Source organism: Pseudoliparis swirei, chromosome 6 (assembly GCF_029220125.1).
Source record: "Pseudoliparis swirei isolate HS2019 ecotype Mariana Trench chromosome 6, NWPU_hadal_v1, whole genome shotgun sequence".
In the NCBI taxonomy this organism is placed as follows: Eukaryota; Metazoa; Chordata; class Actinopteri; order Perciformes; family Liparidae; genus Pseudoliparis; species Pseudoliparis swirei.
This window is the reverse complement of record NC_079393.1, coordinates 19,292,028-19,317,699: the sequence shown is the minus strand read 5'-3', so window position 1 is coordinate 19,317,699 and position 25,672 is coordinate 19,292,028. Positions and strand designations below refer to the sequence as shown.

The 25,672-nt window shown below is 44.3% G+C and overlaps 4 protein-coding genes across 7 annotated transcripts; 3 read left to right on the top strand and 1 right to left on the bottom strand.

The window, feature by feature from the left end:
* fnbp4 (formin binding protein 4) lies at positions 1-9,435 on the top strand. 2 transcript variants are annotated; one of them, XM_056417452.1, is made up of 17 exons: positions 1-261; positions 835-912; positions 1,003-1,121; positions 1,826-1,997; positions 3,397-3,544; positions 3,654-3,759; positions 3,857-4,201; positions 4,501-4,693; positions 4,808-4,947; positions 5,033-5,137; positions 5,441-5,574; positions 6,531-6,697; positions 6,847-7,148; positions 7,254-7,371; positions 7,517-7,710; positions 8,605-8,762; positions 8,905-9,435. In XM_056417452.1, exons 1-17 carry the CDS (start codon positions 258-260, stop codon positions 8,993-8,995), a joined length of 2,574 nt encoding a protein of 857 aa, XP_056273427.1. In that variant the 5' UTR covers positions 1-257; the 3' UTR covers positions 8,996-9,435. The 2 variants fall into 2 exon arrangements, with proteins under 2 accessions (XP_056273427.1, XP_056273426.1); XM_056417451.1 differs by having other exon boundaries at positions 258-381.
* Positions 9,436-9,764: 329 nt separating this feature from the next.
* On the top strand, positions 9,765-19,102 carry agbl2 (AGBL carboxypeptidase 2). Of its 3 annotated transcripts, none has more exons than XM_056415774.1 (22): positions 9,765-10,018; positions 10,516-10,648; positions 11,091-11,264; positions 11,468-11,575; positions 11,986-12,133; positions 12,276-12,528; positions 12,687-13,088; positions 13,599-13,741; positions 14,341-14,500; positions 14,725-14,851; positions 14,934-15,034; positions 15,143-15,255; positions 15,406-15,484; positions 15,637-15,759; positions 15,847-15,951; positions 16,445-16,543; positions 16,632-16,692; positions 17,419-17,571; positions 17,682-17,712; positions 17,808-17,974; positions 18,114-18,243; positions 18,425-19,102. In XM_056415774.1, exons 1-22 carry the CDS (start codon positions 9,980-9,982, stop codon positions 18,621-18,623), a joined length of 3,048 nt encoding a protein of 1,015 aa, XP_056271749.1. In that variant the 5' UTR covers positions 9,765-9,979; the 3' UTR covers positions 18,624-19,102. The 3 variants fall into 3 exon arrangements, with proteins under 3 accessions (XP_056271749.1, XP_056271748.1, XP_056271751.1); XM_056415773.1 differs by having other exon boundaries at positions 15,613-15,759; XM_056415776.1 differs by lacking the exons at positions 16,632-16,692; positions 18,425-19,102 and having other exon boundaries at positions 15,613-15,759; positions 18,114-18,201.
* On the bottom strand, positions 18,872-21,943 carry tmem17 (transmembrane protein 17). The gene is made up of 5 exons (XM_056415777.1): positions 21,294-21,943; positions 21,098-21,201; positions 19,647-19,760; positions 19,395-19,538; positions 18,872-19,260 (listed from the first exon to the last, which is right to left on the bottom strand). The coding sequence occupies exons 1-5, from the start codon at positions 21,406-21,408 to the stop codon at positions 19,183-19,185; spliced, it is 555 nt and encodes a 184-aa protein (XP_056271752.1). The 5' UTR covers positions 21,409-21,943; the 3' UTR covers positions 18,872-19,182.
* Positions 21,944-21,992: 49 nt separating this feature from the next.
* On the top strand, positions 21,993-25,601 carry LOC130194705 (tripartite motif-containing protein 16-like). The gene is made up of 6 exons (XM_056415768.1): positions 21,993-23,116; positions 23,191-23,286; positions 23,868-24,113; positions 24,221-24,374; positions 24,484-24,552; positions 24,639-25,601. Exons 1-6 carry the CDS (start codon positions 22,541-22,543, stop codon positions 25,166-25,168), a joined length of 1,671 nt encoding a protein of 556 aa, XP_056271743.1. The 5' UTR covers positions 21,993-22,540; the 3' UTR covers positions 25,169-25,601.
* The last annotated feature ends 71 nt before the right edge of the window (positions 25,602-25,672 follow it).

Sequence of the window (25,672 nt, the reverse complement as noted above, 5' to 3'; positions counted from 1 at the left end):
AGTCACAACCCAGTTGGTGCCAACCAAACCCAAACTATCAACTCGTGTCCCGGTCCCGGTGAACGTGCGTCTCGCGCTCCTCTCCTCCGTCTCAGCTCGTTAACGCCGTAGCGTTTTAGAGACGCAGCCTTGGCTCTTACGAGACGTGCCCACGTGAACCGGAAGTTGATGATCTTTTGTGCCACTCCGAAGCAACAGAGCCGAGCAGCAGTAACGACGCCAGGGAAGGGTGAAGGCCCCCAGACCGACACACATCGATGGGTAAGAAAAATCGCCTCGCAGGAGGAGCGGTCGGTCGGAGAACGATCCTTCAGCTTTCGCCTCCCGGGCACCGCGTTGGGGATGTCGGAGAGAGGGAAGAAGCCCCCTCGGGATCCGATGGTATTTCTAAATGTTATCTCAGTGGCTTGTTAGCTGAACGCTGAAGGTGTGAGGCGTGTGGCTGTCTTTTACACATAGATTGACATCACCAAATTAAGCTGCCGAATTAGTTTAACACTGTGTGCAAATATGCTTCATGACCAATCAAAGCTGACGCGGACGTTAAGTTACGGCAGTTTCCCCTTGTTTACGTTAAGCTAACGGCTCGAGCAACTGCTATCGTAGCATGCTAAGCTAACGGTGGTCGCTTTTGTGAGCATGCCAACATAGTCGGGCGACTTATGGCTGAGCCAGCTGGCCCAACACTTGATGCACCTCACACCAATGACGTTAACATCACATTGTACTGGTTTCATCCGACTGTGAGGACCGTGTGGGTGAATAACGCTAGCTTCGCTGCAGCAGATGTTGAAACTCGAGGCTAACCTCTTGGCTGACATGTTTTTTTTGCAGACGAAAAGGAGGCTGATGGACTCAGATTCGGGAGAGAAAGACTCGCAAGCATGAAGACTTCCGCAGCGAAGGCCACCGGTAGAGTGACTGTAGATATGCGAGGAGCAGTTTGGGTTCATTTATTTTGACCCCATATGATTGAACACGTTGCTTTGCCTCTTCCTGCAGAGGGCTTGTCCCTGCTCGGCGCCTATGAGGATAGTGATGATGAGGATGCTGGAGACTCTCTTCAGCATTCAACTGCAAAGTCAACCGACATCGACAGTACATTGGCCAACTTCATGGCTGTGAGTATAATTTGTTGCACATCTTAATCATTGTTCTGGTTTCTGGAATCTGAACCGATGCTCATGTATGTTTTCTTATATGATTTTATACCGTAAAGAAGAGGTTTACTTGTCTTTATATCTATTAGTGGGGAAGTTGAGGCTTTGGGCTACTGCAATACCATTCACGTATATAGGCGGTTTACAACAGCAGAAACCAAATCTGTTAACCCAGTTATATATGTAATTGAGGTACACGTGAACCAGCTGTTTGTGTTACCTCCGTCTAAGGAGTGTACCTTAATTAGCCCAATAAATTAAGAATACATTATTCATTGATTTCTTTAGCCATCATATCATGTGATGAAGTGAGAGGACAGCTGATTATGCAAAACAAATAGACTTGGTGCCTCTTTCAAAAAACAATTTTAAAGGAAGATTGTAAGGATTCCAGATGAGCACAGTATGTCGTGAACTGAAAGGAGAGATGCAACTCTATCTTCAGGGCCAATGCATCATGCATAGTTAGTCACAGGTGGTAAACAAGTACAACAACGGTTTTGGTTTTCCCAATGTACAATCTTATTTGTGTTGGCGTCTACCCTGGGCCTAGTTCTCCATTAATGAATCAAATATTTGTTCTACAGACAGGTGTTTATAAGAGTGTAGTTTCTTACGAGGTGTAAAAAAATATATATTCATTTTGCCATTTTTTTCCACCACAGGAAATTGATGCAATCACCACCCAGCCAAATTCAGATGATGCAGCTGAACCTTCGGCCCCAACGGCCAACCCACCCCGACCGGAGGTTGATGCTCAGCAGCCATCTGCTAGTGCAGACCAGAACCAACAAGGCACAGAGTTTGAGTACAATACTCAGTACTCACTTGCTGGAGGTAACTGTCTGTGTGCTGTATCTAAGATGTGTTCATGTTCATAACAGAGCGATATCAGCAATTAGTTTTTTCACAACCGAATGAAGTAGTATTTATTTATATATTATTTGTCACTTTGGCATTAAAGCAGCTGGTGTACTTGGAAGTAAAACAATCCAGTCATGAAACATTATTTATTACTATAATAATTAGGGATGCACCGATCTGATCGGCGCCAATCCATATCGGCCGATATTCCCATTATCGGTTTTGATCGGCGTTCTCAAAACGGCCGATCAAACCGATCGATCAGATGACGTAACATCTGCGAGAACTATCAGACCTTTCAATCGCCGCGCACCGCAACGGAGACGATGCGCCCGGCGAGGGCCGCAGAGTGAGAGGTCCACGAGGGGATCCTCACCAGCGAGCGGCGTCCCCGTCCTCCGAGTTGAATCTCTGGGTCGACTCAGCCGACTCTCACATGTCTGAGCCCCTATAGACTGATGTTGACGGTAAACACATTCGATCGGGAGCGCGCAGAGTTTTGATAAAGTTAGCGGAAGGATTTAAGTGGCAACATCCGGTTTTGCAAAGTTAGTGGAAAGAACCACGTGAAACAACATCCGTTTTTCAAAATAAGATGTCGACAAATCATACACAAACATATAAAAGTAAACAATGAACTGATTTTGTATCTTTATAGATCGTTTCTGAGATTTAGCTTAAATTATGCTAACATTAAAACATTTTTACTGTCCCAAGGAAGAGTTTCTAAAAATAAGTCAGACTTTTGTATGTTAAAAAAAGTCCTGTAAATAGATTTCCCCAAGAGTTCCAGGAAATGAATAATGCAGATGTGTTCCATACATATCTGAAATCTCCTACAATAGCAATCAAACAATTTTAATGTATCAATTAGGACATTTTTCAAAGTAAAAGTCCTAAATGTTTAAAGAAATCGGTAATTTCTTTAATGTTTGAGTTGCTTTATATATGTATTTCCTCATAGTCCTAGGCAATAATGCTACACAATAAATATAATGCTTCAATCGACACCGTGATCGGTATTATCGGCTCGGCAGGTACTGATTTCAGTGATCGGTGATCTGCACCAAAAACCTGATCGGTGCATCTCTAATTATAATATATTTAATATTAATAAAGTGTTCTTTGGAATACAATTAATCAATACTGGGTTATCCATTTGGTTACCAAATGAACTGCCTTGATATTGAAATCCATCAGCCACCTTTTAAGTATAGCTCAATTCTGATGACATTTTGTTTTAGTCTTCTAAATAGCTCCATGTTGATGAAGATTGTTTGATTTTGGGAACATGCACAGTGTCGGCAATATAGCACCTACAATATGCTTTGATAGGCTTCCAAGCATCTCGTGATTGTTTTGTTTTTTGCAGTGGGTGTAGAGATGGGAGACTGGCAGGAGGTGTGGGAAGAAAGCTCTGGCTGCCACTACTACTGGAACACTCAGACCAACGAGGTGTCCTGGCAGCTGCCACAGTATCTAGCTGATCAGGTGAAACGCCTGGAGCAGAATACTAACAGGTAGGAGAAACTGACAGAGATCACAACTTTGTATAGCAGCTTCATCTTTGAAGTCACTATTGTCTCAAGTACAGAAATTCAGACGTGTATGATGTATTTTTCTTTGCAGCGCTCGTGTCAATGGCAACGGCACGGCGCATGTCGCCCATCGCACCAAGGAAAAGGTTATTCCATTTGTTGCAGCCCCACCATCTGTGAAAGAAACCAAAGTAAAGGCAAGTTTTGTTTAAGTCCAACATTAATTAATTGTCCTCTTGTTTGAAGACATTTATTCTGAGCTTTAATATGTCACCCTCGTGTTTCATCTTACAGGAGGTCATCGAGAGTGTTGTAGGCCTCACAAGTGAAGAAGAGGAGCGCCATGGAGTGGCTGCGTCTCTGCTTGGTCCTCTGATCCCTTCTGAAGTGAAAGAAGCAGAAGAAAAATGGAGACAAAAACTGCTTAAGGACTTGGAGGAGACTGAGAACAGTTTAGATTCTGATGAGGAAGGTGTTCGCAATGCAGGATCCCCTTCTCCCCCTCTGTCGGACCCTGACCCAATCCCAACCCTCCAGAAAGATCTTTGCACCAAGAAGCAGTCGGAAGATGACTCTGATGCAGAGGAGGAGACAGAGGAAGACACAATGGACCTGGAACTGGCTCTGGAGAGGAAAAAGGTGAGTCTTGGGTGGGGTTTTTTGGGTGGGCGGGGCTCACGGATCAATTGATTAGAATTAAGAGGACATCGGTCACTGACCCCACAAAACACATTTTTGGTCATAACTAACTAATTATGACACAAAGTGAACGTGGTGATATTTTGGATAGCCATGGGTGTAAACTGCAACTGGTGCAACTGGTTGGCCAAGGCATACAGCCACTTGGCATTTTTCTGTTTTTAGTGTGCAGCAGTGGTATTTCAAAATATGCAATGCTTTCAGTGTGGCCTTTCCCTAACCCGTTATCTGGCTCTCAGGCTGAGCTCCGGGCCCTGGAGGACGGTGACGCGAGTGCCGGGGGCTCCAGTCCATGTTCTGAGACGAGCCAAGAAGCCGCTGGTTCTCGAGGCATGCTACTGAAGAAGAAACGGTGGAAGACTGCCTTCCCCAGTGCTCCCAGCCCCGACTCGAACAGCATAGGCTCCGACCTACAGGACGGCACAGACACCAGTGAGTCCAAATAAGTACATGCAAGACAGGAGTGGGTGAAAAATGAATATTCCACTTATTAAAAAAGAAAAGAAAACTCCCTGCATATTAAAATGCTTCTTTTGTGTCTTGTAGCACTTTCTAAAGTCCCAGAGAGTGTTCTGGAAGGAGAGGACAAGGAAGCGGACAGTTCAGAGGAGAAAGTGGTTCCAAACCCTCCGGTAAAAGAAGAGGTGGAAACACCGGAGGTCAAAGTAGAAACGCCCGAGCTCAAGGTAAACAATAATGTTACCATGACCAACCATAATACTTGTGACAATCTTTTTTTCGGACATGTTTTTAAAGCTGAAGAAAATGCAGTTTCAGATTGGACAACTGGCTAACACGTTAACCAGCAAGATGGAGTTCCTGGGGATTAACAAGAAGGCAATCTCAAACTTTCAGTTTCTTCTGCTACAAACTGAGGTGAGAGGAAAATGGTTCATTTTCTAATTATCCTCGCTTCTAGATGTACAAATCCATGTGTGATATCTAAAATATTTAACTCTTAATTTAGTTTCATATAATTTTGCCCACAGCCATTTGGTAGAAGTTAATATTTAAAATGCTCATAATAATCCATCATAGGGTGTCATTTGGAAACTTAATGTAATTACACTTCCATGTTTCACATCTATCTTTTGGCTCTCTTGTCATGTCTCTGTATCCCTTTTACTTTCTAGGCTTAATCTCACTCAAGCCCCCCTTCTCTTTTGCATTTCTGCGCAGACTCGGATTGCTGACTGGAGAGAGGGCGCGCTCAACGGGGTCTATCTTCGTCGCAGGCTTCAGGAAGCTGCCGAACACATAAAATATTACGAACTTAACGCCACTCCTAAAGGCTGGTCCTGCCACTGGGACAGGTACGCGCTCCTTACCTTTCACATCTCTAAACTCCCCCGTCCCCAAAAAACATGTGACTCCACCCGTCTCAGTGCCGAGGTTGCAGACTTTGTCTCATGACTTGGGGAGAGGCTAAACCAGTCTGAGAGGATCAGAATACTTGCCAGAACCAGACTCTGCAGGTTTATGTGAAGCAATCCTGGCACATGCTGATAAGGGAGCATCCACTCTGGGCCAGCCTGCTTCCTGTTAAATATTCCTGCCACCAGAAACTCCCTGTCCCCATATCAGACTCCTACGCCCTTTGTTGTCAGGGCATTTGTAGACTGATTATGGGTCCAGTCAGTGGGAAATGTGGGAGGGGGGTATTGTAGAAGGTTGGTTGCGTGGGAGAGATTTGGACTTTTCAGGACTACACCACCCAGAATGCAATGCAGACAGTGATGCCCTGGAAGCGAGGAGTGTCACGCATCAAATAAAAGGTGAAGATGGAGCAATGACGGGAGCCCAGCAGGTCAGACCTACTCTATTTCATATGTCTTCCTGTTTTGATTTTGTTCTTTCTGATGTAAAATGATTGTGTGTGCTTGCACTTTTTGACCACTGCTTGTCGATGATCATGATGGTGTTTCCTCTCTGGCGTCATCCTGTGTCTGGGAGGGAATGGTTGTCTAAATCGGAACAAATGTGACAACCGTGGTGTGAGGTGCTGAATGCTACTTTCAGGACCTCGAGATGATTTGTTTTGCTTTCTTTGATTTTGAGAGCAAGGTGGGTTCCCTATCCACATCCACACCCTAATTGGACCCTTATTTTGGACAGCTGAAGATGCTGTCCATACCAACATTCCCGCCCCTTACTGTGGCCATTATGTCCACTCCCTTGCCCCACCGTCCCAGGGTACCTTGCCGCTCATCCAGTTGCTAGCGCAGTCGTTGAGACTCTTGCCTTCTATCTCTGTTGTCCCACTCTTTAGAGAGCACAGGCGGTATTTCTATGTGAACGACCGGACCAGTGCCTCCCAGTGGGATTTTCCAAAAGAGGACGACAAGGAGGAAGACCCGAAAGGCAGCCAAGGTACCCAGGCACAGACTTCCAGTGAAGGGGACATCAAAACGTCGATGTCGGCCGGAGGGGTCACAGGTCAGTCCTTTTCTGCTGTTGCTGCTCCTCAGACTCGTGTTTTTCCTATTGAACATATGCCTGGATGTTTGAGTGCATACGATGTGACCGTGCTACCCATGCTTCACCCCAACTTATTACAATTTCTTCATTTTCTTTGTTTCAAACAGGATCTTTTACTTCACCCCCCGCCGCCCCACCAGCGCCTCCTCAGCCCAGTGCATCATCTCTCTGGCCCCCACCTCAACCTCCCCTGCCTGACAGCCCACCTCCACCTTCCAACTACCCACCGCCTCCGCCTCTGCCCCCGGGCTCACCACCTCCACCTCCTCCTCCTCCTGACAGCGATGGAGATATCATGGAGGTCGAGATGGAAATGGATGATGATGTGGACAGTGAGCCCCCTGCTCCTGGAACAGAGGAAGATGGCTCTGGGCGGCCTCCTTTCCCTCCAGGCATTGCTAGCGTGAGGGTATGGGAGTCATCAAGTTATTTTAGTGAACTAATCCTATATGTTTATATTCAGAATAAAAGAAGACATTTGCGTTTAACTTTCATCATATTTTGTCTCGCACAGATTGGGGAGTCGTCGGCCCTCTTTGGGAGGGGTCAGAAACGTAAAGCCAGCCAGCTAAATAAAGCCAGAACGATTGGCAGTAATCCCATTATCTACACCCAGCCGGCTTTTAGTGCAGGTAAAAACAGTTCTCAACACAATGTCTGCTGTTAAATTATGTATTGTGCATTTTTCCCAATTTGGTTACCTGTCTGAACAGCACTATGATCCCCCAAAACAAGACGAGAGCCCTGTTTCTTCAACCAAGCTTTCTCTTTGTGCAGCTCCTCTAATGTCTGCAACTGCCTACTGGGGTGTGCCAGCCGTGCCTGCTCCCATGGCCCCTTGTGAACCTCCTGTCCCCGCTGTCCCGGCCCTCCCCCCTCAGCCACCGCTGCCACCATCCCAGCTGCCCGTTGAACCCCCTGGAGCCAAAGTTCTACCCACAGACAAGACCAAGAAAGTGAAAAAGGATAAGGTCAGTATTGGAGTTAACAGTTTAGATCAATTGTCAAGAGAGGGCAGTAGACACAAAAAATCAAAAACATTACATACAAAAGCAGCGTGTAGTCCTTAATCTCATGTCAGATAAGCCCAAAACGATTTTGTTATCAGTCATTGAGCCAGCAGATACATTTGTGCATGAGATTTAAAATGAGACTTGAGACTTAAAATAAACATTTTCCTTTCACTACAACATCGCGGTTTCAATATTCTCATCGCTTCATTTTAATCTACTTGAAGTCTCGGTGATCTTACTTTTCTGTAGTTTGACCACTCGTGTACAATATGCGTTTTAACGGAGACCTCTTCACTCTGTCTGTGCGTGTGTGAAACTTGCATATGACAATGTTTCCTTGTACATACATCATCTTCATATTTTGTTCGATAATCAAAATACCCTCTTCTCATTGCTCAGCCCAAATGGGCCTGAGACCGTGTTGCTCCATTAGACTCTTAGTGGCCATGACAGTAAGATATAATTCTAACACATTTTCAACTTCTTCTGACTCAATTTACCTAACCGTCTGGGATTTTCCCAATCAAAGGCTTTTGTAGCATCAATAAAAAAAACATTATAAATGTATGTATTTGTTTACAATTAGATGTGATCTAAAACACTCAGCTTGTTTACAGCTTGGTGCAACACTTCATCATAGACACATTCCCATTGTGTCCAGCTTGTACAAATAACTTTGGAGCCAGTTAAATAATGTCACTATAATGCTGCTGCCATAACTCCAATGATTGTAAACTGTATGTTTTGATTTTCTTTGCTTGGATTTTTGTTTCGTCGATTCATCTTTGTAATCCAATGCTAGCATATCGCATAAGAAGAACCCGCATTGTAATTGTTCTCTTATGTCTCTAGTCAAAGAAGAATAAGATCCAAATGCCGTCTCTGGTGAAGAAGTGGCAGAGCATCCAGAAGGAGTTGGACGAAGAGGAGAAAAGCAGCTCCAGTGACGAGGACAGAGATCAGATGAACAAGAAGAATATTGAGGACTGGAGGCAACAGCAGCTCCACACGTATGTTCCTGTTTGAAGAGAGTAACATTTCTAATGCTTATGATGATTGTATAAGGATGGAGCTACACTGTTCCTTTGAGTTTGTTCATATATTTTTCCATCTTGATGACTCTTCATGAACTGTTTTTCTTTTTTTCTACAGAGGAAAAGCTTCAAAGAATGCCAATTTTGAGCTACTGCCCAATAACTGGCGCGATCGACTGAAGAAGCGAAAGACAACGAATAAGACGTAACATTCAACCTGGGTCATGCATTGCCCAATCACCTTTTTTCTCCTTTTTTTTAAAAACTCCGTTTCACTTTATAAAGTCTACCCCAGATTAATGTGTTGTTTAATGATCTATGGACTTTTGTTACCATTTTACTTGTTAATAATGGAAGACATTTGAAGTCCTTACATGGCCAGCCATTCACCAGAGAGGTTTGAATGTTCTTTTTGTTGCCACTATTGTAAATGTGCCAAAAATCTTGGCTTGTCTAAATTACTTCACCACCAGAGCGTCACGTCCTCTATGACCACCGTTTGTTTGGAGGGATTGTCGGTTTTATTGAGAATTTTTACAACTGTGTTCATATAATGTTTCATGGCATTAGCCAAGTATTTGGAAGGGGCGGGAGGGAGGGTCACTGAACTTGTATATTTTGTAAAAAGTTATTAAACAGTTTTTCCAGGTTTTTTGTCATTTTTATATTCCACATTTTTATGATGGCTTTGGGGCAAAGAGTTACTATAGACTAATTACTTGTATTGATATTTTAAAGTCGTCTAGCGCTGCAGTTGTATTATAATACCTGCATAGGCTATGACACCACCCTCATTGTTCACAACAAACCTCCATTGAGACGTCGTCGGATACAAAGGTGTCGCACTAGAATGAGTGGGAGGGGCTGCGTCGCCTGGCAACTGCGGCAGTGTTGAGACAACATCGTGTACTTTGGGGAGGTCGTCCCCTCGCCGTAGTTCACGTATCGCTCTGATGTTTAAGAAGAAGTTTGTGTGATGGAATTTAAACGGGAGCTCGGTAAGTGTCTACCGGACCTTCATGTGTGACGCTGTCTCCTACCAACGGAGAGCGGCGGGAGCGAGCCCGGCGACCAGGCCCTCAGAGAGCCATCGGTCTCCATTCGTTACGCGGCAGGAGGAAGCTGGACTCGCGGCCGCGCTAGTGGACCCTGCTCCGCTGTCTCTGGTCTTTCTCTAGAAGTAGGCAGGCAGCATGATGCTTGCCAGAAAGTCCAATCTCAACAACTCACACGTGAGTTTTCCTCCACTCAGAATATCAACCTTATTCTGTCAATTAGTCATACGGATGAATTTTTATGAGTCACATTTTAATGACAGACTTTGAGCTGCATATACATGTCGTCATAGGCCATTGTGACTGTTTATGTTCATCGTTTGTTTGAGCTTTAGTTTAAAGTATGACACTGAAATAACGTTATATTATTACCAACCTTAAGGAGAGGACATTAAGAGGTTAAGAAGACCGTAAGAGGACCTTACCATAGGATAAACATGTCTGCATCGCCTCATTCATCAGCTGAATATCATTTGAAAGAAGACTTCAATTTGTTCTAAATCTGATCATCTGTGACAAAATACCTTAATGGAATAGGCTTCATATCTATATAGGTTAATGATCACATCATTCATGTTTGCTGTACCCTAAGCTTTGGTTGACACAAGGGCCAAGCAACTATACATTTGACTCCACTTGTTAATTAGGAAAACATTGTTGATGTTTCTAATCAGGCGGAGAAAACACCAACCATGGCTGACTCTGCTATCAGGAATTGGTGGAATACCCACCAGTTGCACAAATCGGACAGCAATGACTCCAACACAGTGGAAGACGAGGAGGAGGAATTGGCCGGAAGGAAGCAGTGTAAGCTGTTTTCACTGCATCTGGATAACACATGCATGTGTAGCCTTCTGTAAAGCCGTACCTGTTGAAATGTAAATTTACATTTTTTTTAAATTTAACTTGCTGTTCAAGCTAATCTGACACCATGTTTGACAGAGCATCCTACTCTTGACTGTCATGTATTGGCTTGGGTTTTCCTCTTTTGAAAGAGACCTGGTCAAAACGTTGATTCATGGTGTCTCCTCTCATGCTACATCATTATATATTAATCATGGTCTTTTGTGAACGAGATAATTAAAGCAATCAAGTTGCAGCATGATACCTTCTTCAATGAACATGCTTGTTTGGTCAAGGGGAGGTAGGCCTACGGTGGCAAACTTGATTAAAAATGTATACGACCCCACTGGCTGAACAGGAGCATGTCAGAGCAGTCACTGAAGGAGTGATTCATGTCTCCACTCAGTGTCTATAAACCTCAGTCAGACTCTGCGGACCAGGCAGCTTCTCATAGACTTCGATGGTGGCCGCCCTGTTTTGAGTCTCAGGGCCCCGCTAGACCTGGTTAACTTTCCATCTATATCCTGCCCCCGTTGGCCCATCGAGTGTGAGGTCATCAGCGACATCATCCATCACATTGGTAATTACACATTTTATTGAAACAATTGTGTTATTGAGTATGTTACTGAAATGCTCACAGATGTATTTATAGTGTTAATCAGCCCATGAGTAAACACCGGGTCAAAATTAAACTTGTAACAATATCAACGAATGCATCGGTGTGGGAAGCCATTTGTCTGTTGCTGTCGACACGTATTGACACCGAGAGAGTGTGTGTTGTAGAGTGGGACCCCCCAGAGCCAGAGCCTTTCTATCAGCTCACGGGACACGAGAGGACACCCATGCCAGCAGGAGAGGAGATGGAGAAAGTGGTTTACTGCATTGACTATGGTAACGTGTGACATCATCATACACCAGCATTATATCATCAGAGTCGTTGACACATTCTTTTAACCGTGAGATAATGGCAGGAATCTATTACTTTGAGTTACTTCATGCTTCACGTTCATGCTTACTGTAAAATGTGTACGCTCGTGAGGACAAACCGATCCGAACTCCTTAATGCTTCAGGATTTGTATTTTATATCAATCTTACAATTTAATTGCCGTATAACAATATGCAAGACTTGCTGTTTAATATACAACATCAGGAATGGTGGTGGGCCATTAGTTAGTTTAAATGTCAGTGTTTAGATATTTAAATTAGTCATTTTCTAGATAAACACAAAAAATTAAAAAAAGCAAGAGCTTTAACCAATTAGGCTGTTGATATTTACTCTTGTCATGTTCTCTCCTTTAAGCCACTATGCGTCTCTATTTCACCTGCTCCCGTGTTCGAGGAAGCCGGGGGCCCATTAAGAGCGCCACTTCTTATGAAAACCACACCGACCTCCCCCTTGAGTTTGAGTCCCGCTTTGAGAGTGGGAACCTTCAGAAGGCGGTTCAAGTGTGAGTCTCTGCAGCCTAACGCGCTGGCTAGTTGCAGCAGCTTTTCAACCATTTGTGTACTTGTGATCACTGTTAGTTCTTCCTGTGGCGTGAGGTTAAGTTACTCTCTCTCTCTCGCCTCCCATATTTCTTCCCTGTTCAGGGGTGTCTATGACTATGAGCTGACCCTGCGCACAGACATGTACACCAGAAAGCACACGCAGTGGTTTTACTTCCGGGTCAGGAACATGAAGGCTGCAGTGACCTACCGCTTCACGATCATCAACTTGATGAAGAGCAACAGTCTGTACTCTCACGGTATGAGACCACTCCTCTACTCTGAGAGGGCCAACGAGAAAGGTGTTGGATGGCAACGCGCCGGCTCCAATATCAGACACTACCGCAACTGCAATCAGGTGGGCGAACTTTCTGGCATGCTGGGGAAATTCAGAAATGGTGTCTCGACTGGCTTTTGTCACTAAAGCCAGTGAAGCCCGGTTTACTTCACAACATTAAAACTATAACTGACAAAGCAGGACCTCGATTAAAAAACTCTTTTTCTCTCTCTTTTTAGAACACAAAGGACAACAACAGCGACACATTGGCCTTCTACTCGCTCACGTGGACGCTCCAGTTTCCTCATGACTCAGACACCTGCTACCTGGCCCACTGCTACCCCTACACCTACTCCCACCTGCAGTGCTACCTCAGGCGCATTTCTTCCAACTCGGCCGTTGCGTCCTACTGTACACTGCGGGTGCTGTGCCACAGCCTGGCTGGGAACGCCGTGTACGTGGTGACGATAACGTCGCGGGGGGGCGGCAGGGTGGCGGGGAGGACTAAAAAGGCGGTGGTGGTGACGGCCCGAGTGCACCCTGGAGAAACCAACGGATCCTGGATGATGGAGGGGCTCCTGGACTTCCTGCTCGGGGACTCGGAAGACGCTCAGCTACTGAGGGACACTTTTGTCTTCAAGGTGACGGACCTCGAGCTTAGAGTTTCACATCTGTCTCATTACCATGATCATTACTTCAATATTACAGTTATTACCTTCGCATTGAAAATGCGGAAGGTTATGTTTTGATCGCCGTGTATTTATTTATTTATTGTATGCGTGTTATTCGCAAAACAAAAAAGTTTTAAACCGAATCGCATGAAGTTTGGTGGGATGATTGGTTATTATCCGGGGACCATTTGATTAGATTTTGGGATCAATCGGGTCAAAGGTCAAGGTCAAGGTCATGGATAGGTCAAAATCTTCTTTTTACCATAGCACGGTCAATTTTTATCCAATTGGCATACAACTAATGCCAAAATGTTCATAATTCAATGCCCAATCTTGTGATATGCGAAGGTATGCGCTCTACCGAGTGCCCGTTCTAGTTTATGGTATGTTTGAGTAGTCATTTATGCAGTTGATGGTGTTGTAATGCTATATACTGCGATCAAACACTGTTCTTTTTCTGTCTCATTTGGATGTACGCAGGTGGTGCCGATGCTGAACCCAGATGGCGTCATAGTGGGTAATTACCGCTGCTCTCTGGCAGGCAGGGATCTCAACAGGAGTTACAAGACATTGCTCAGGGATTCCTTCCCCTGTGTGTGGCACACCCGAAACATGGTGGAAAGGTACACATGTATAAACCAACACATTCTAACAATCACTACATTTCATAGAACTTGTTATTTGTCTTTATACCTATGAGGCTACGCTATGTACGTTTAGTTTAATTATTAATTATCAAGCATACATATAATACAAAATGATCAGTTGTGTTATTCAGGGCATGGGGCTTCTGGCAGACTGGATCATGAGTGAACATTTTAGAATAAAATACACAAACCGACTAAACTAAAACTCATTGTATGCATGCCTGCTTCTTGCAATGAGCACAGATTGTGTTATTTAGTTGGCAGAAAGCAGTTCAGAATGACTTAATTGCACTTCCACTGGATTTTATCTGTCCAAAAAGGCACATTTCCTTCAGGACAAATGGTCTGGTAGTATCAGCAGGTGAGATTATTATGAAGCCATCACTTGGTAGGAAGTCAATTGAAAGATGAAAGACAGCGGCGGAGATGCAACAGATGTCAGCTGCTGATGGAACCAGAGTCTTTAAGACATACAATGCACACACACGTCTGTTGAGCGTTGTGGAACAATAACTTTCACTCCTGTATATTGTCAATCTATTTTGACCCTGTTATGATATAATTGTTTCCCTTAGGCTAATGGCAGAGATGGATGTATTTCTCTACTGTGACTTTCATGGCCACAACCGTAAAAACAACGTCTTCATGTACGGTTGTAACAATCGAGGCGACGCTTCGCTGAAGCTCCACGAGAGAGTCTTTCCACTGATGATGAGCAAGAATGCCAGTAACAAGGTAAAAACACTGCTTTTGAAAAACTCATTCAAAACCTTTATTTATAATACGGTTTTGCTTCTATTTACATCATGACGCCTCAGCAGTCACCAATCAGCAGTTACCAATCTGTTACACAGCCCCCCTCTTGACTTTATGTGAAACCCTTCATATTGCGTCTTTCTTCATCTTCATTTGTGCACTCTTCATTTTCCAACTCCAACATCTGAATCCCTCTGCATTAGTTCTCCTTTAAGAGTTGTAAGTTTCGGGTGCAGAGGAGCAAAGAGGGAACGGGACGAATCGCCATGTGGAGACTTGGCATCAAGAACAGCTACACAATGGAGGCCACCTTTGGAGGCTCCACTCTGGGTGAGTTCAGACTTTCCAATGTGTGTGTGTTGTGTGTGTGTGTGTACGTCTCTTGTATTAAGATCACGTGTTTAAATGTTAGGCGACAGAAGAGGAACACATTTCACTACTCGAGATCTGAAGTCTCTTGGTTTTTACTTCTGTGACACCCTGCTGGACTACTGTGACCCAGATCCATCAAAGGTGAGCGATAAAGAGGCACATTTACACATTATCTAGAAAAATCCTCTGTGTGTGTGTGTGTGGGTGTGGGTGTGTGTTTTTTCATGCTCTCTGTGCTTTTGATTTCAGACCATCTACTGTCTGACAGAGTTGGCCGCTTTGTTGACAAAGAAGGTCAGAGAGAGGCTGGGCAAAGATTTAGGCACTGACTGCAACTTCTCTTTGTCTGACCTAGAAACCAGGTGATATAGTTATTTAGTATCATAACTACATGATAATAATGCATGTATTACCATGAACACACATGCAGACCCCACTTGGGCATACGGGCACATGTGTAAAACACGCTCTCCTTCAGCATGTATGTGAATACGTCTTGTTTGCTTTCACAGCACCAGTGGTTCAAATAGTTCTGATTCTGATGGACTGCCAGCTCATCTACTGAACCAGCCACACACTGGGCCTCCAGAGGTACACGCGCATACATCTACTCTTCCAGTGGAATAGTGTTTTTACCCGACGGCTTTATTGTACTCGGAAGATTAACGTCTTATTTGGATCGCTTTTGAAAATCTGTTTTGAATCTTCTCTTGGGTCAGTTCACCTCACTCTTTCCAAAGCAGCAAACTCCTGTGAAGAAGAAAAAGAAGCGCCTGAGGAGTCGTAAACAGAGGAACAGGCTGCGGCCAGAGAGAGTGAAGAGCACCACGCAGCCAAAGGTCCTGCCAAGCGGCACTAAAGATATTGTAAGAGATTGAATGACTGGTCCACGCCGTTGTCTGGTTTCTGGTTATTGACTTGAAACGAGACTAATGAGCGAGCGGTCCTTGCAGGAGTCCGAGCTGCCCAGTGAGGACTCAGTTAAAGAGATCGTCCAAGGGATCGCCCAAGAGATCGTCCAAGAGAGGCCTGTGGGAAGGCACAGGAAGAAATGGCTGGTATGAACAGTGTAGTGGCCATTTGTCCAAATACAACTATAAATCAAATTGCCACTGATGCACCGTGGTTTTCGGAGTTGACGCAGGCCAAAGAAAGTAATGTCCATTTCCGTATTCCATTTCCTAAACAAACAAAATACAGACACGGCCTCTCGTGTGCTGGTAAAAAACCATAGGCCACCCTGGTGCATGCTGGTCCTGTGCCTACTCACATCTACATAGAACCACAGGTGCCCAGTGTTACCCAATCAGTGAATCCTAAAACTAAATATATTTAAACAACAATCATAATGAACTAAACTAAAACTATCGTAAGAAAAAAGCTCTTCTAACATATCAAAATATAACCTAAATAAGCAATGAATAATCAATATTACTTTACAATAAAACTAAATACAAATGTCAAAATAAATAGCTCCAACAAATAGTGAGAGGGAATGAGTTTAGGAGACGGGAAGAAGATTTCCTGACTTCAATGTTTCTCTGTGTGAAGCTAAATGGCCAGATCAGAAACGCTGTGATCCCTCCTCCCGCCTCTCACCCCGGGGAGATCTGTCAGGTGACTGTGTGGAAGGGCTGCGAGCCGGTCAAGGTAAAGACCACCCACATGATCCACATCGATCTGCTATTTTGATTTGGACGTTTTTGCTATTTCCCATGGCCGACATTCTGTGTTTTAGCATGACGGAAAAATGAACGCCGCACACACGGCAACAGCATGTCCACATGTCAACACATCGGGTAACGTTTATTTCAGAGACTCTGCCTCTCACACCCTCGTCTAATTCACCTGTCAATTCAGTCGCGTATTTCCCACATACACTACCGTTCAAAAGTTTGGGGTCACCCAGACAATTTCGTGTCTTCCATAAAAAATCACACTTTTATTTATCAAATGAATATAAAATATAGTCAAGACATTGACAAGGTTAGAAATAATGATTAATATTTGAAGTATTAATTTTGTTCTTCAAACTTCAAGCTCAAAGGAAGGCCAGTTGTATAGCTTATATCACCAGCATAACTGTTTTCAGCTGTGCTAACATAATTGCACAAGGGTTTTCTAATCAGACATTAGTCTTCTAAGGCGATAAGCAAACACAATGTACCATTAGAACACTGGAGTGATAGTTGATGGAAATGGGCCTCTATACACCTATGGAGATATTTCATTAGAAACCAGACGTTTCCACCTAGAATAGTCATTTACCACATTAACAATGTATAGTGTGTATTTTTGATTAATTTAATGTTATCTTTATTGAAAAAACAGTGCTTTTCTTTGAAAAATAAAGACATTTCTAAGTGACCCCAAACTTTTGAACGGCAGTGTAGGTCATTTTTAATAATGTTGCCTTTTGACGTCTAAATATGAATCAAGTATATTTTAAGCATTTCATTGTCCAATGCCATCAAGGCATGAGGACACGTCTCGTGTAGCAGTGAACGTGATGCTGTCTTCACCAGGTGACCGTGGGATGTATAGAGGGCAGTGGAGGTGCTCCTCCCAGCTGCTGCCCATCAGTGCTCTCCTTCCACCGCTATCCAGTTTTATACATTCCAACCGGCAACATCATCGCTGCACCCAGAAATCCTTCGCCACCTATAAAGTCCACTCAGGTGTGTCCACGTGCACAGAAGTTCAAGATGGAACAGAATTAGTTTTTTAGCGAATCAAGCCTGGTACAAATGGCATCTCCTTTGTAGTAAGACCTGTCTTTCTGTTCCAGGGCTGCTGCCGTCCCTTACGGCGCCACACAGGTGAGACTCAGAGGACGGCGTGTCCTCGTCACAGTGGGTCAGTACATCTTGAGGTACATTCAGATGAATCACGGGTGACTTCTCTTCTTCGTCAGGTCGCCCATGCGCTTTCTGTCAAGTTTCTCCCCTGACAAGTTCAACACTCATATTTATGGAGACAGAAACGCCTTGCGGATCTCAGAATATTTTTTTGCGCCGGAGGATTCCTCCAACTCGCACGCCGACATGACCAAGAGGCCCAATGAGGAACGTGAAAAAGAAGGTTCCATAGAGACACATGTTGTACTCCTATATGAAACTGAAACGATTAAATAATTTCTTTTGTGGCGTTCAAGTTGCAAGAGGAAGGTGTTTCTCTACTCACTCTGCTTCCTCTTCATCTGATCTTGTCCTCTATTCAGTGGGCGTGTCCCTGTTGAGGTGTGTACCACTCGGAGAGCAGCGCCACAGAGATCTCCCCCAGACAGAAGCTGCATCGCACAGGAATGTGTGTGTGTCCGCTCCGAAGGCCACAGACCTGAGAGGGAAACGGTGAATTCACTTCTAATCCTCTTGAGCACTCACTCTTATCTCTTATTATCTCTCTGCTCAGGTTGCTATTGCAGTCCAACGATTGAGAAATAAGCTCCGATTATAAGAAAAGCATTATGCATTTGAACAATTTGTTTGTTTATTCTTTCAAATGTTTTCTATCCATTTTCGATTTCCTTAGACTATGCAAAGAGACTTTTAAGGACAAAAGCCACCCGGGTGTTTTATCCCCAGTGTCGACGCCCTCGGGTCTCATGACGGAGGAACTTCCGCTTCCACAAAGGGATGGGAGGCTTCAGGCTCAGGACACCGGGCACCATTACTCTGCAAGAGAAGGACAAACGCGTACATCACGACCATCACGGTCTGCCCCGATGTAGGGGGGCACAATATTCATAATCGTGGATTTACAGGTTGAGATTATTCTATTTATTCTCTGGCCATATGAACGTCCTCGGATGTATCAGGGGGGCTGAGTTTTAATAGAACTTCAACAGGTAGAGTAAACAGATGTGCAGCGATGAAATGACTTTATTATCTCATTCACACAGACATCATAACGCTGGTCCAACGTCATAGTAAAACCCTCTTGAAATGGTCGAGAATAATTACAATATAAATGACGATCTGATGTTTAACCACAAATCCCTTTTTTATTTTGATAACAATTTATATTTTTGCACAATATTTACGGAAATGCTGATGCAGTGTTGATAAAGGTATGGACACACCTTTGAGCTTCTTGGCAACGGTGCGTTTCATAGATTACATTTATTGCAATGCTACAAAAAAGTACAATCTCATTGAATAACGTGACTAAAATATAAAAATAAATGTACAATGTGTATTATAAAAACTACACAGCATTTTTTGTCGTCAGCCTCGGAGTGGAGAGTGTGTGTGTGTGTGTGTGTGGCGTGGACTTCGGAGCTTCAGAATTCAGTCAAACTGTCGGAGATGAAATTGTCTCCCCGTGTGTCTGACCATGTCCCGGAGCGCCAAAAAACCATAGAGGGCCTGGATCATTTCAGAAAGAAAACATTAAATTGAATCAATGACACTCACACAATTATAAAAACTGGAAAACATGCACCATACATTTACTTCCAAGCAGATTAGAAATGGTTTCTAAGAGCAATATGTTCTGCTACCTGTGTGAGTATGAACATGGAGAGCACGATGTGGACGCCTCTCTCCAGGGGTTGGATGAGGATGGCTTCATTGAAGAGCTGAAACAGGATCAGTGGGAACTGCAGCAGGATGCTCAGCAGCCAAAATCCAGCCAACTCCGGGACCTTAAACAAACACAATCATCACATGGACTATCTCTTGCAAGGTTTTGTGTGTGTGTGTGTTGCGTCGACACACATTGTATCGTTGTGTGTCTGTGAGTGATGCGGAACCTTTTCCTGCAGGTTCCCCGCATAACCGAGGAAGAGTCGAATCGCCTCGATCAGAGTCATCAGGATGAGAACGGTGACGAGGATGAACTTGTAGTAGTCGGGCAGGGCAGGATACTCGAGGAGGTGACAATTAAATCAATTAAATCTGCAGTTAAATGAATGCAATGACGGCGAGTGTGATCTATTCTACATCTACATTTATTAAGTTACAAAATAGGAGAAATCACCTATTTTTTCCTAACTAATGCTTTTCTTCGGGCTCATAGTAGTTTACTTGTGGTTACTCCAAATCTCGTATTATAAAAGATGAAATTGCTCGCTCTGTTTGGGGACTTTCAGTTTTGGACGAGTGTTACAGGTACCAGGATTGATACCTCGTAGCCTGATGATGTTCTGTAAACAGGACACACAAATGACACCACGCACATTTACGTCTGGTCATTGCGCATCACTCCGCAGAATCCATTTATTTTCATATTAAAATCCATAAGTGCAAAGCATATCGTAAATCACATTCCAACAATATTCCTACAATGGTATGCTGTGTAAGTGTGGCATTTCTATTGAGGGCCAACACTGCTCTAATTGTGATGGGGAATCAACCATGTGGGAGGAAAGGTGGACTTCCTCCCTCGTTAAGGCTTCTCTTGAAAAATCTGGGAAACTGTTGGATTCCATAGTCACATGTCTACGACAAGCACAAGATTCTCTACTACTTTATCCAAAAATAATGCCTAAAGAGTAAGAATTGTGGCCGTAGTGACGATATACAAAAATAATGTCCGCTTGATCCTGACGTAGCTGTCCCCTCTAGCGATGATGTCACAGCTCTAGACTTCCCGGCTGAATCTTTACTCTCAATTGATTCTACTATTTTGGGAATTTGATCATGTTTTTTTGACAGGGTTTAACACATGCCTTTGTAGAAAATCCACTCAGTGTTTAGATCTCGTCTATCCTTCACCCTGGTTTCTCCCTCGCTTTTTTTATTTATCTTTCTCCTTCTGACTCTCAATTTCTTTCTCTCTCTTGTTCTCATGTCTGACTCTCCCTCCTCTCTCTAATTTCTTGGATTGTGATTCATATCTTTGAATATTTAGAAGATAAAGTTGTGCTTATCTTTTCCAGTTATACATTTCCACCCAATATGTTTGTGCTTCAACATTTTCAGCAGGAAGTTTCCCTTTTTGATATGTTCAGCTGTCGGCAGCTATTTTCAGCTATGTTCAACTTTAAAAATATATATATTTCAGCTATTTTCAGACATTTTCAGTTATTCATTTCATATTTTAGCTATTTTCAAACATTTTCAGCAATTTAGGTTTTATTTTTCAGCTTCAAGCTTTCAGATGTTAGCATTCCAATGCATTTTCAGCAGGAAATGCATTATTTTCGAGTTAGACTAGTGTAACTTCCCCAGTCCTGTCTCACCACCTCTGCGTCTGGCTTACCTTGAGCTGCAGCATGACCGTTTCACTGATCCACCACAAGGGGAAGAACCACATGTTGAAGTACAGCGACATCTGGAGGTGGAGACTCGACAGCACCCGCTTGTCTGGAAGCAAAGCGACAACAGAGGCGACTTGTACCGTTAAACGATGCGCGAGGCGACCGCAGCGTTAACGTGGAGGCTGGCTCGTGGTTTACCGTGTGGCACGAACGCGTCATTCTCTCCGGCGCAGGGCTGAGTCCCGCTCTGGTCGAACAACACGGTCCGAGAGAAGTCCTCCAGACGTCTTCTGAGCGCCTCCGGTAGGTCCATCGTGTAAAATGCTCCCTGCTGAACACAAACATCACAGGAGGAACACACACGCGCCGCCTCTTCCTCACTGCAGAGTGGAAACACTCTCTCGTCTCCTTGGACACCAACGAAATCTCGCGCTCCGCTGAAATCTCGCAGTAAAAGTGTCCTCTCCTTTCAACCGCGAGTTCCTACATGTCCCGCCCCTAAATGTTTAACTATGACACAACATGCAACAAACTCACACCCCTATTTCAGCTCGGGGAGATCATTTATTTATTTTAAAGTAGAATATGAAATCAGTGAAGCCATATCACGTTGCTGATCACCACTTTCATTGAATTTGTAGTGGTTTAGTCAACTTTGTAACCCATAGGAAAGGAATATGAAAAACTGGAAAACAGCGCGGCGCACACACACACACACACACGCGCGCGCGCACACGCACACACAGTCTTGCTGCTTTCATGTAATTAATAACGAACTGCCTGGTGAGCACAAACATGAAAGACAGCATGTTTGGACGTCTTTAGATAAGCGAGAAATACATGCATGTCCCAACACACACCTACACTTGTTCACAGCCCCACATATAAAGTTGTACGCGTTTCAAATTTCAAATAAAGACCGCAGGTGTTTGTTATGGGAAGCCGTCTCTATCCCCCACGTGACCCACACCTTCCAGACTAAACTATGATTCACATATTCTCCCTTGCCCCCTAAATGAACCGTTATTTGTGTTTACCGACACATTTTCAATGTCTATTCTTTATATATTCACAACAGTTATTCATGTAGACCACTAGTCTGAGACATTGTTTCCAGCTTTAAAAAGTGTTAAATAAAAATTGCTGATGATTAATGATTTATATGTTAATTTAAGAGCAGTTTTAACAGACCGGTCGAATTTGGGGGAAACAATTGAAATAATAATAGTAAACAAAACAATAAAAGAAAGTTGCTGAAGAATAAACAATTTCAAAGAAGGGGCTTTATTGGCATATACTGAATACAATACAGTGTTGCCAAAGCATGTTAAGACCACAATATAATCAATTAAAGTACAAACAAGTATGCACCTGTACTCTCACTCGCTCGCTCAAGCGCACGTGACAGCGCAAAGTGAAAGTAACTTCATCTGAGCGGGAGAACAATGGCTGACGGCCCGGACTTGTTCGAGTGCTCCATCTGTTTGCAGTTACTGAATGACCCCGTGACGACGGCCTGTGGACACAGCTACTGTCTGCGGTGCATCAATGCCTTCTGGGACGAGCGCAATACCAGCAGAGAGGATTACAGCTGCCCCCAGTGCAGGCAGACATACACATCGAGGCCTGTCCTGAAGAGGAGCATACTGGTGGCTACCCTGCTCGAGGAGCACGAGCGGACAGCGAGTCACAACGCTGACGCCGCTGCCGCTGCCGCGCCCGGCGATGTGCAATGTGACGCCTGCACGGGGACGAAAAGAAGAGCGTGGATGTTCTGCCTCGAGTGTTTGGCCTCTTACTGCGAGACTCATCTGAAGCCTCACTTTGAGGTGGCCACGTTGCGCTCACACAGTCTGATCCAAGCCTCCGCGAGGGCCAAGGACAGCCTGTGCGGCCGCCACGGCAAACTTCTGGAGATCTACTGCCGCTCCGATCAGCAGTTCGCGTGCGTGATGTGCGTGATCGAGGAGCACAATTCCCACGACACGGTGACACTGACGGCAGAACGGTGTGAAACGCAGGTGAGTCAGGTTGGAGTCGTTGTTCAGGTCCCCGGGGAGGTTTGTGTAAACACCTCTGGCTTGTGTGTCAACAGGCACAACTGGAGCGAGATAAACGGGAAGTAGCAGACCGAGTGCTGCACTGCGAGAGGAAAATGAGAGAGCTGAGGCAGGCGGCAGACTCTATCAGAGTGAGTACTTCTACTTCTCATGTGTTTCTTGACTTTTAAAACTCCTGGTAGAAGAAAGTCAGTGTACACATTTACTGTGTACCAGACTGATACAGAAAGGAGGAAAAAGGTGTAATCTGTGGGCCATTTCACTTCTCTCAGTGCACATAAAAAGTGTTTGACAGCCAAGAATGTTGAAAATATTCAGCCTCTGACACCTTTTATATAAAGACTGAAAATGAAATGAAGAAAAACAGGCGTGGTGCATGCAGATTGCATACTACCACTATCTGACCCACAATGCAGCATGGTATATAAGCACGAGGTCAAGGTTCCATGTCCTGACGAGGTCGTATGTCTCATTGACTTTATACTTGCAATCTCTAACATTTGTCTCGCAACCCCATTGGAGTGTCCAGACTCCGAGGTTGGGAACAACAGACCTGGACAACTATTGCAGGCTCTAAAAACATTTAAAGTTCAGTTATTCATCATATATTGCGCAATAAGTTATGGGAGTTTAGGAGTAGCCCACGACTTTGGTCAATATTCTGTTACTCAAAATAGTCATCAATCCTAACGGGACAGTTTCCTATACAAAGGATGCCAAATGGGCGGTGTGTGATGACTTTGAGCGACTGTGTGTGGAGCGCATCCGTATATTCGTCCGCTCTGCGGAGAGGAAGATCTCTGAGATGAGAGAGAAGTTTGGAGAGGCAGAGAAAGCCGGAGTGGACTGGACCAACGGTCACCTCGGCCAACTGGAGCGTGAAGTGTTGGAGCTGAGGAGGAGAGAGGACGTTCTCGACCAGCTCTCACTGATAGAGGACCCCATTCAGTTTCTGAAGGTGATGACACTCTTGGAGTCTCTAAAGTATATACAAATTTGTATCTAATTTTTGCCCCTTAATTTAAAAAGTATATTGTCACAGAATGTGTCTGTTGCCCTGTGCAGGGTTTCCATGCTCTGGGTGGCCACCCTGTGTTCACACACTGGCATGAAGGACTTGACACGCTGACCGAGTTTACCTCCACACAAACGGATAAACTGATAAATATCTGCAGCAAAGAGAAAAAAGAGTTACTCAGTCACTCTAATGAACATCTGCGTAAGTAGGACCAGTTTGGATCTCTAAACCGCTTAATTACGTCTGCTCTGTATATTTTCTATTATTGTGCAGACGGAATCATCAGTTTTTTGTTTTTTTGTTCCATCAGTGTCAAAAGTGCCAAAGTTGCCACAGACAAACGCAACCTCCAGGACGGACCTTTTGTTGACGTGTAGCAGTAAGCACAGCGCTAATTCACTTTGCTCGAATATAAACATGAAAAAGCTTCACTCAGCCAAATGAATGTTTCATCTTTCCCTGCAGAAGCCACCGTGGAGCTGGATCCCAACACGGCGGCCGCATGTCTTTGCCTGTCCGACGGAAACCGAGCGATCTCGTGGAGCGACGGGGACCAGGCTCACCCGGATCACACCGACAGATTCTCCTTCTACCACCAGGCGCTGTGCCAAGGGGGCCTCGAGGGCAGCCACTACTGGGAGGTGGAGTGGGATGGTGGCGCTGTCGACCTGGCCGTGTCGTACAAAGGCATTCAGCGAAAGGGTTCGGGCGGAGGTGCCTGTTTTGGCCACAACGAGCTCTCCTGGAAATTAACCTGCTCCTCGTCCGGCTGCATATTTTGGCACAATAATCTCCACAAAGGCCGGATGCCTCCGGTTCTCTCTCGCAGAGTGGGCGTGCACCTCGACCACGCAGCAGGGCGGCTGGGCTTCTACAGCGTTTCCGGCTCTGACACTTTGACACTGCTGCACCGAATCCAGACCACCTTCACGGAACCGCTCTTTCCTGGGTTCTCTGTTGATTTGGGTTCAATGCTGAAAATATGCAAAATCTAAGCCAGTTTATATTTCAACTTGGTAACCACGGGAACCTTGTTCAATTGTTTATCTATCTGATCAAAGATCCCACTGTTTTATATGAGGTAGTTAAACAGACTTGATTGTTTCGTTGTAAGACGACTTAAAGATAAACCATATTTCTTCATTCACTGTTCTTTTTGCTCTAAAATGGAATAATGCTCCCTCGAGCCTAAATTGATCAAGTCAGAGCACGTTAACTTGTGACCTGATTTATGGTATGGAAATATGTTGGCACATAGAATGTGTTGTATGTTGGAGGACCACAATGGAAATAAGCCATTTCAGGTTTGCTGTTTTAATTCTTGATGCTTATTCTGTATTTTTACTTGTCAAACAAAGCAACCTAGTAATTCAAGCAGGATATATTTTCTCTAATGTAACCGACTCAAATAAAAGGCCATGCCAATGACATGTCTCTCATTTCATTTGATTTAATGTGCTAATATTTACATTCAATGTTCTAAATATGTTTTGCAAACA

Coding starts and splice junctions, on each gene's coding strand:
- LOC130194705 (XM_056415768.1), top strand. CDS start 22,541: ATGGCTGACGGCCCGGACTTGTTCGAGTGCTCCATCTGTTTGCAGTTA. Junction 23,287..23,867: donor AGGCGGCAGACTCTATCAGA/GTGAGTACTTCT, acceptor TCCTATACAAAG/GATGCCAAATGGGCGGTGTG. Junction 24,114..24,220: donor ACCCCATTCAGTTTCTGAAG/GTGATGACACTC, acceptor TGCCCTGTGCAG/GGTTTCCATGCTCTGGGTGG.
- fnbp4 (XM_056417451.1), top strand. CDS start 258: ATGGGTAAGAAAAATCGCCTCGCAGGAGGAGCGGTCGGTCGGAGAACG. Junction 913..1,002: donor TTCCGCAGCGAAGGCCACCG/GTAGAGTGACTG, acceptor CTCTTCCTGCAG/AGGGCTTGTCCCTGCTCGGC. Junction 5,138..5,440: donor TTCTTCTGCTACAAACTGAG/GTGAGAGGAAAA, acceptor ATTTCTGCGCAG/ACTCGGATTGCTGACTGGAG.
- tmem17 (XM_056415777.1), bottom strand. CDS start 21,408: ATGGACCTACCGGAGGCGCTCAGAAGACGTCTGGAGGACTTCTCTCGG. Junction 19,539..19,646: donor CGGGGAACCTGCAGGAAAAG/GTTCCGCATCAC, acceptor TGTTTGTTTAAG/GTCCCGGAGTTGGCTGGATT. Junction 19,261..19,394: donor CCATGTTCATACTCACACAG/GTAGCAGAACAT, acceptor GAAATGATCCAG/GCCCTCTATGGTTTTTTGGC.
- agbl2 (XM_056415773.1), top strand. CDS start 9,980: ATGATGCTTGCCAGAAAGTCCAATCTCAACAACTCACAC. Junction 12,529..12,686: donor ACTACCGCAACTGCAATCAG/GTGGGCGAACTT, acceptor CTCTCTTTTTAG/AACACAAAGGACAACAACAG. Junction 13,742..14,340: donor ACCCGAAACATGGTGGAAAG/GTACACATGTAT, acceptor TGTTTCCCTTAG/GCTAATGGCAGAGATGGATG.